This window comes from Oncorhynchus clarkii, chromosome 10 (assembly GCF_045791955.1).
Source record: "Oncorhynchus clarkii lewisi isolate Uvic-CL-2024 chromosome 10, UVic_Ocla_1.0, whole genome shotgun sequence".
Classification (NCBI taxonomy): Eukaryota; Metazoa; Chordata; class Actinopteri; order Salmoniformes; family Salmonidae; genus Oncorhynchus; species Oncorhynchus clarkii.
Window position 1 is genome coordinate 46,063,592 of NC_092156.1, and position 9,268 is coordinate 46,072,859.

Below are 9,268 nucleotides of genomic sequence, written 5' to 3' on the forward strand. Positions count from 1 at the left end.
TCATATGCGCAAACGTGATCATAATAGACAGGTTGGAACGTCTGACTGAAATACAGGGCAACTTATTTTTCTAAACGAGTGGCGTTTGAATTTGTTGATAAAAATGCCGGACATGACTGTTTGGTTGAGGGACAATGGGCCAAAATTCGGAACTGTCCCAAACAATCCGGGACATGTGGTCACCCTACCCCTTATTTTTCTATTTGACGTTCATGTGTGAGTCTTGAACGCGCATATCCTTTCAGAACGGAGCTTACAGGAGTAGTACCAACGGGGAGTGGCCAGCCAGCTGCCCAAAACAACAGCAGAAGAACTCTAGGCAACTGGCAAGTAAGACATCTGCTCATCATTCTCTAAGAAAATGTATGTCTCGTTAAATGTGGGAAATGCTGTGTACATTTAAACCCGTATTCCCTGGGACTTCATTCATACCGAAATAGCTAACCCAATGTGGTGGCAGTACTAGCTGTTGGTTAGTTTCAGCAAGCTAAAAAGCTGTTCTCTACATTGGACTTCTTGAGCTACTTGCTAGCTACAACGTTACTTAGCTAGTTAACACGCTAGCTTTTGGTTGCACGAATCCACGGGCCATTTCTTGAGTTCTAAAGTAAAATGTGTCACTGTTCAGAGGGCAATACGTTTGTAAATCTGGTTAACGTTATCTGTATGCGTGAAGCTAGTAAATCAATTCATTTGACCACCCAAAAAGATGTCAGCATCGAGCTAAGTTAGCTAACTACAGCCAGTTGAATGTATAACAGGAAACATTCAAACAACAACTTACATTCATTCCCTGACTGTACAATTGTGCAGAAGGCTACTGGCTTTCTGCACAACATGTCGTCGTGTTTAAATTCCACTGCTCATGTCAGGATATGTAACTAGCTAGTAGTGCATGGACTTTACAGCAATTTGTCTTTTTACTGTACATTTAAATTTGTCCTGGGCCTATTCTTTATTCATTTTAGCTAATGACCGTTTTGATTAGGATAGGTATCCCATTTTGGTTATGTGAATAGAGAAGGAGAAATAAGAACAACGTGGCAACATGTGATGTGTCTAAGCTAAGCACACACTAAAGCAGGCTACAGTTAAAGCCTAAGATTACTATCCAGGACATCCCTGAATAGTGTGCATTGAAAGACAATGGATTGTAATTGTCAACAAGAAACCAAAGTGCAAACAGGTGGAAGTAGAAAAGAGAACCGTTCCACTCCAGTTACCGTTTCTTTTGGGTGGAGTTTAGCTGGGAGTACATAGAGCCGAGTGTGTATAGATTAAACACCTCAGTGCACAGCCAATGTAAAGTACTGTGAATTCTGTTGTCGCATAGGCCTAGCCTCTTTCACAGGCTTTCACCAAAGCCTGGGTGCCTAAGGCTACTTTTTGCATAATGCACTAGTCAAATGCTATAAATTCAAGTAGGAAGTGTCAATGGAACTGAAATATTTTATTCTACATGTACAGCATTCAGGAACTCAATTCCTCTAAGTGGCACACCTTCCTTCACATGCAACTATATTTTCTGGAAAATCAACTAAATAATGTAAAGTACCCTAATGCTTTTTTACATGACAAAAAAAATGAAACTGACAAAAATTCTGAAACTCATCCAGAACGTTGTGTCATCATAGGTTGAATGTGAAGCCTGAGAGCCTGGTGCTCTCTACTCAGTAATTTCTCCTGTGGCTGCTGCAAAGGAGAACCAGATGTCATAAACCAAGATTGAAGCCTCCCACATTTTGGGGGATTTAATACCTGTACAACCAATCAGCCATGGGAGTCTGTCCTGCTGTGTCCAGGTACTTCCGGAGGTGGAAGTATATGATACTGTTGCTGCTCTCTGTCTCCGTTTTGGCTTGGATCGCCACTTTTGCCGGCGAAACAGTGAAAGCAATTCAGGATACCCATAGGTCAGCACAGACACTTGAGGATAACGCTGAGGTCCTGAGGGGGGGCATGCAATACTCATGGAAAACAGTGATGCAAGTCCTCTCCAATCCTCTCCCTGACACCCCACCACCAAAAGAAAGCTGTCCTGAGAAATCACCACTGCTTCGTAAGTAGGGCTACACAGTATCCACAGATGTTATTGTAAGCTTAATGCAGGCTTTGCTATGGCATTATCATCAGTAAGTAAGCTATGTTACTGTGTACTTCCTTGGAAAGAACATTATGTGCAGTGTGTCTTCATGTGGAGAGAAGAACATTGGTAATCAAGTGAATACTCTAATGTGCAATGTAGGGATTGTGTAACCACCTGATTTATTACTCATAACCATTGCTAGGCTGAGGCTCATTTGGATTATTTTCACATACTGTAGCCTATGTGGTAACAGTTTGCATGTAGCCTACGTACAATGGCTCCTTGTTGACAGGAAGTGGACAACTGTTGTAATAAGGCTTACACCATATGGGAGGCAGATGGCACAGCGTTAGTGGGTTTTCCATCAACATAAATTCCTGTTTGAAGACGGCTTGTGTTTGTCTGTGGCCCAAACAGAATGCACACACACACGTTTGTAATTATCTGTCCAGACCATGCTGTTTTTCAGTTCATGATATTATATTTTAAACTGGTGCCATGTAAATATATTGCAATGGAGTTTCTCCGTAAGACTTTACAATTTAGTTGTCTAGATTTTCATCATGCCTATTATTTTCTGCCTGCAGATGGAGCCCTGAAGCTGACGTTCAAGGACTCTTTAACGCTGAAGGAGGTGGAGAGTGAGAACAGTGGAGTGGCTGAGGGCCAATACCAGCCTCCAGACTGCCTCGCCCAGCAGAGTGTGGCCATCCTCATCCCTCACCGTAACCGGGAGAAACACCTCCTCTACCTCCTGCATCACCTGCACCCCTTTCTTCAGAGGCAGCAGCTGCACTACGGCATCTACGTCATCCACCAGGTATTACTCTCATATGAAGTTACACTACATTATGTAATTTCCTCAATTATATTTGTATCCGATTTCTGAGCCGATATGGGTTACAAACTTTGAAATTGAAAGAGGTTGATGTTTGTGGTTGATTTGTGTGTTGTGACAGGCTGGAGAGGTGACGTTTAATCGTGCCAAGCTACTTAATGTGGGGTACTTGGAGGCACTCAAGGACTACGATTGGGATTGCTTTGTTTTTCATGACGTGGATCTGGTTCCAGAGAACGACTACAACCTATACAAGTGTGGCCAACAGCCCAAACACTTAGTGGTCGGCAGGAACGCCACAGGATACAAGTAAATATCTTAGCTCTCAACTCACCTTTATGCAAAAGCAGGTAAATGTCTATATGCTCTCTCAACAGCATGTCCGAAGTGATGTGGCAGCTATCACTATAAATGGACTATTCATACCAAATTCACTGTTTAACATTTCAATTTTTACCACCGTTCAATCAAAGTCCTGGGAACAGGTCTGTAATGTAACAGGTCTGTAATTTATTTTTTTTGCTCTCGTAGATTGCGATACAAAGGCTACTTTGGAGGGGTGACGGCCATGACGAAGGACCAGTTTCACAAAGTCAACGGATTTTCAAACACTTACTGGGGATGGGGTGGGGAGGATGATGACCTTCGCATCAGGTGAGACCCCTATTACTTTTCACCATGGTTAGGGCTGTGGTGGTCGTGAAATTTTGTCCATCGATTATTGTCATGCAAAAGAGTGCCGGTCCCACGGTAATTGACCGTTAATTAGCTGAAACACATTTAGCATATCCAGGCCTCGACTCATACAAGTCACTGATGCGCACCTTTGGAACATCTACATAAAAAATAAATTTAAAAAAGTCTAATCAATTTCATATACCATCACAATAAATCCATTATTTATTTTAGTCAGGTCTAAAGAAACTTTATGATATGAAGAAAATGTATTTCAGAAGAACAAAATATGAGTTGGCCCCCTGTAGGCCTATGTTATCGGGTTATGCTCCATGACATATGCTGTAGGCTTGTTCATTTAGCTGACAAGATATGCTTAAGTCCCGCGCCATTTTTATTTTATATGATTTTATAGTTAGAAGAATATAATTCAACTTAGCTGAATAAAAGGAGGATATTTTTTTGCATTCCGTAGCAAGTGCTCATATGAAGTGGCTATGTTCAGTGTAAAAGTGATAATTTGAAACAGATTCTATATGCTTGTTTTTTTTGGCAACTTTAGTTGTGAATGATACAAACCTTAAAATGTCTTAAAGTCAAAACGTATATGGACTGCATGGTGCGACTTTAGGCTTTTTAATGATTTGGGAAGCAGCAAAATAAAGCTTGTGCTCTGTCCCTTGTCTCAGGCTGCACAGCTGTTCTTTCATCAAGTGATCATATTTTCACATCAGACTTCTCAATTTAATCTGCTCTTTACTAATATGTCAAATTAGTTTTGATTTAGATTGGACCATTATCAAATGGGCAGTGGGAAAAAAATACATCTGTATGTACTCGAATAGCGAATGGAGGCCAAGCGCTTTCCCGTCGGCCCGTTTCGTAGGCTACTTCAGTTTTATAGCAGCGCATGTGCTTAATATGAGCAGCTGAGAAATAAATATAAGGACACTTATTTCACTCCAGGCGTCAACCACTGTTTGAGGTGCATGTTCTCGCTGCGCGACAGGATATATTTCGCCCAAACTCTGTATGCCATGGGCTCTCTAATCTTGTTCCTGCAGCTACCCAATGCTTAATTTGTGAAACCAAGTGAAATCTGTTCGGGAACATCGATAGTAACTTTTTTTTTCGTAACAACATACACTGCTCAAAAAAATAAAGGGAACACTAAAATAACACATCCTAGATCTGAATGAATGAAATATTCTTATTAAATACTTTTTTCTTTACATAGTTGAATGTGCTGACGACAAAATCACACAAATTATCAATGGAAATCAAATGTATCAACCCATGGAGGTCTGGATTTGGAGTCACAGTCAAGATTAAAGTGGAAAACCACACTACAGGTTGATCCAACTTTGATGTAACGTCCTTAAAACAAGTCAAAATGACGCTCAGTAGTGTGTGTGTGTGTGGCCTCCACGTGCCTGTATGACCTCCCTACAACGCCTGGGCATGCTCCTGATGAGGTGGCGGATGGTCTCCTGAGGGATCTCCTCCCAGACCTGGACTAAAGCATCCGCCAACTCCTGGACAGTGTGGTGCAACGTGGCGTTGGTGGATGGAGCGAGACATGATGTCCCAGATGTGCTCAATTGGATTCAGGTCTGGGGAACGGGCGGGCCAGTCTATAGCATCAATGCCTTCCTCTTGCAGGAACTGCTGACACATTCCAGCCACATGAGGTCTAGCATTATCTTGCATTAGGAGGAACCCAGGGCCAACCGCACCAGCATATGGTCTCCCGGGGGGGTCTGAGGATCTCATCTCGGTACCTAATGGCAGTCAGGCTACCTCTGGCGAGCACATGGAGAGCTGTGCGGCCCCCCAAAGAAATGCCACCCCACACCATGACTGACCCACCGCCAAACCGGTCATGCTGGAGGATGTTGCAGGCAGCAGAACGTTCTCCACGGCTTCTCCAGACTGTCACGTCTGTCACGTGCCCAGTGTGAACCTGCTTTCATCTGTGAAGAGCACAGGGTGCCAGTGGTGAATTTTCCAATCTTGGTGTTCTCTGGCAAATGCAAAATGTCCTGCACGGTGTTGGGCTGTAAGCACAACCCCCACCTGTGGACGTCAGGCCCTTATACCACCCTCATGGAGTCTGTTTCTGACCATTTGAGCAGACACATGCACATTTGTGGCCTGCTGGAGGTCATTTTGCAGGTTTCTGGCAGTGCTCCTCCTGCTCCTCCTTGCACAAAGGCGGAGGTAGCGGTCCTGCTGCTGGGTTGTTGCCCTCCTACGGCCTCCTCCACGTCTCCTGATGTACTGGCCTGTCTCCTGGTAGCGCCTCCATGCTCTGGACACTACGCTGACAGACACAGCAAACCTTCTTGCCACATCTCGCATTGATGTGCCATCCTGGATGAGCTGCACTACCTGAGCCACTTGTATGGGTTGTAGACTCCGTCTCATGCTACCACTAGAGTGAAAGCACCACCAGCATTCAAAAGTGACCTAAACATCAGCCAGGAAGCATAGGAACTGAGAAGTGGTCTGTGGTCCCCACCTGCAGAACAACTCCTTTATTGAGGGTGTCTTGCTAATTGCATATAATTTCCACCTGTTGTCTATTCCATTTGCACAACAGCATGTGAAATTTATTGTCAATCAGTGTTGCTTCCTAAGTGGACAGTTTGATTTCACAGAAGTGTGATTGACTTGGAGTTACGTTGTTTAAGTGTTCCCTTTATTTTTTTGAGCAGTGTATTTTACTAAACTATTGTTGGGCTGTCTGCGCGTTCAATAAAGGAATAAAGGAGAGAGGAGGAGCTGGAAACACGTTGCGGTGAGATGTTCTGTACAGCTAAAGGTATTGTTCCACTGCATTTAATTATGAAAATATAAAAAAATCCCTATTGTTATGCTATTAAAAATACAAATTCACTAATTGTAGGCTAACGGCAAGCCGCCCTGCACAATAAATGAACCAACAGCATTGCTATATGTTCTCTCCCAGACTCATTAATTGATATTTTGGAGTCTAGCGTAAGGTAATACAGTCCACACTCAAAGGCGATTACTCGATTTTTGTTTAATTGTGGAGTATAGGCTAGACCGTTTATGTACAAAAGACATCTTAAATAAAAAAAAATTACGTTTTTCAGCCTACTGCATATTACGCATGACATTCTATAAGGGTACAATCATTTAATTCATTTTTTTTTTTGGCCTTGGGCTCACAAGCCTATCCTTCGTTTGGCCGCCTTTCCTTCCAGTTCTCTGCTGCCAATGACTGGAACAAATTGCAAAAATCACTGAAGCTGGAGACTTATATGTCCCTCTCTAACTTTAAGCATCAGCTGTCAGAGCAACTTATCAATCACTGTACCTGCACACAGCCCATCTGTAAATAGCACACCCAACTACCTCATCCCCATATTGCTATTTATCTTCTTGCTCTTTTACACCCCAGTATCTCTACTTGCACATCATCATCTGCACATCTGTCACTCCAGTGTTAATGCTAAATTGTAATTATTTTGCCTCTATGGCCTATTTATTGCCTTACCTCCCTAATCTTATTTCCATTGATGTTAGAGGGATAATAGTACCAGGTCATTAGCCACCTGCTAGTAGTTAGCCGTGCATAAAAGGAGATTAGCATGACCCAACAGTCACGTGGAATTTTACTGCGGTCATGACTTATGACTGCCGGTGTGGCGGTAATACGGTCACCGCAACAGTCCATGTTGGCTTAATCATGTTGGCTTAATGTACAATTTGTGGACTTTACTTAGTTTGTGTCCTACATCTTAGTCAATGTGAGATGTTATCGATTGATTTAATTTGTCTCTGATAGGGTGGAGCTCCAGAAAATGAAGATTATACGGCCACCCCCTCTTATAGCACGCTATACCATGGTATTTCATAAAAGAGATAGCGGCAACGAAATTAATAAAGACCGGTGAGTCACTGTGGACACGTCAATTTATAAATTGCTTGCTGTAATTATAAGCTATTACTCGTCATTTATTTTATTCTGAAATTGTCCTATTTCACAGGATGCTTTTGTTAGGACGGACACCTCAAGTCTGGAGAACGGATGGCCTTAACACCTGCTCCTACAGTACTCTCTCAGTTGAGAGGCCACCTCTGTACATTAATGTCACAGTGGACATTGGCAAACCACTGCACTGAGGCTTCAGAGCATCTGTCTTGATTTGCTGCATTGAATGCAGTAATGGTGCTCTGGTATGTCCATGCCTACATGTTATGTACCTGCCCTAACAAACAGAGTGGCAGTAGCTGGTAAGCAAAAGTTTTCACGGTAAACCATTCCAAGCAGGGCGCGTAATATCGCCAGGTCCTAATAACGTAAAGTCTGGAAGCCCTTCAGTCAAAACTGGTGAGTAGTTTCTAGGGGTGAGAATAAAACCACAATTAAATGTTGCTCTGCGTTAGAGGTTTGCTGTGACTTGATTGTTTCAACAAGTATTTGCATTCTAATAGAGCATGTTATCATTTTTTTATTCTAAAGAATCATGGATTTTTTTTTCATTTCTTAATCTCTGGTTGTCAAATAAAAATGGGAACCAAGAATTGGTGAATGTAGAAGGTAAAATGGAGGAACAAGGGACAACATAGGACACAAGGAACACGTTTTCATATATGAATCATTCTCACATTTGTGAAAGTATGCTACATGGAAATTAATTGTAGTTTTTATGCAATCTTGTTACAACAGCCAACAGTGATATCACAGTGTAGATGGCTTCATTTTCTAGACATCACAAGTTTTATATTTTGAATGTGCTGCTACAAGATTTGTGAAGTAACTCCAACACTAATTTAGTCAAATGTCTATTGTAAAATACTTTGCTTCTGTTGCCTTAATTCATCCAGTTGTAAAAGTACCAGAGGTCCATTCCTGTTTTTTTTATTGCTGAGCTATACAGTTCCGGTCAAATATATTGCCACCCTTACATGATTCACTATTTATTCTCAAATAAGTTGAAATAAACCAAAACATGTGTTCTTCACATGTGTATTTGTAGGTTTTACAACTGCACAGACCCCGCCCCCCAAAAAAACAACTGAAATGTAGATTTTTCACATCGAAGTCAAATGGCCTGCAATAACTTATTCAACATTCTAAATAATTTGGTTGGAGTCATGTTCTCGTTTATCTTGGTCCTTGTGGGCCATCTTGAGTCAAAGCAAGCTGTCCCATTTAGGCTGTTAAGAGCCACCTACTGCCTTTGACACTTTCACCGTTTTGCTCAAATGTATTCTTCATCTATGCCTGTTATTTATCATATCAAATATGACTATTGTGTTTAAATGTTTAATATATTTTAATATGGTTTTGGTATGGCCTGCTCTTTCACATGTATGCTTCTGTAAGTTATGCATCATTCATATTTTCATGGTGTGCGGTTACAGCTATATGAGTAGTACTGTAGTGTTCATTTGTTTGTTTCTGTGGTCCTACTTTATCTGATTTACAAATTATTGATGTTTTAGAATATGTTTTGGGATGCCATAATGACTGATTAATTAAGAGTGCCTTGTTCGGTGAGACCTTTCTCTCTTGAATCTTTTCCTTTCAAAATAACATTTTTAATCTTGTAGATTGTTTTATAGGTGGGAAGAGACATGAATCAGATGGGACTTGTGAATTGAAGAGAAATAAATGATCTATTTCTATAAACAAA

General features: G+C 41.6%; 1 protein-coding gene across 2 annotated transcripts; it reads left to right on the top strand.

Annotated features, from left to right (window-relative positions):
* Positions 1 to 231: 231 nt before the first annotated feature.
* Positions 232 to 9,268, top strand: LOC139418625 (beta-1,4-galactosyltransferase 4-like). 2 transcript variants are annotated; one of them, XM_071168226.1, is made up of 7 exons: positions 232 to 330; positions 1,635 to 2,059; positions 2,674 to 2,906; positions 3,046 to 3,233; positions 3,456 to 3,578; positions 7,414 to 7,518; positions 7,616 to 9,268. In XM_071168226.1, exons 2-7 carry the CDS (start codon positions 1,777 to 1,779, stop codon positions 7,749 to 7,751), a joined length of 1,068 nt encoding a protein of 355 aa, XP_071024327.1. In that variant the 5' UTR covers positions 232 to 330; positions 1,635 to 1,776; the 3' UTR covers positions 7,752 to 9,268. The 2 variants fall into 2 exon arrangements, with proteins under 2 accessions (XP_071024327.1, XP_071024328.1); XM_071168227.1 differs by having other exon boundaries at positions 233 to 326.

Excerpts from the sequence above, each read along its gene's own strand:
- LOC139418625 (XM_071168226.1), top strand. The coding sequence starts at position 1,777 with ATGGGAGTCTGTCCTGCTGTGTCCAGGTACTTCCGGAGGTGGAAGTAT. Across the intron at positions 2,907-3,045 it reads GCATCTACGTCATCCACCAG|GCTGGAGAGGTGACGTTTAA; the intron begins GTATTACTCTCA and ends GTGTTGTGACAG. Across the intron at positions 3,579-7,413 it reads GATGATGACCTTCGCATCAG|GGTGGAGCTCCAGAAAATGA; the intron begins GTGAGACCCCTA and ends TGTCTCTGATAG.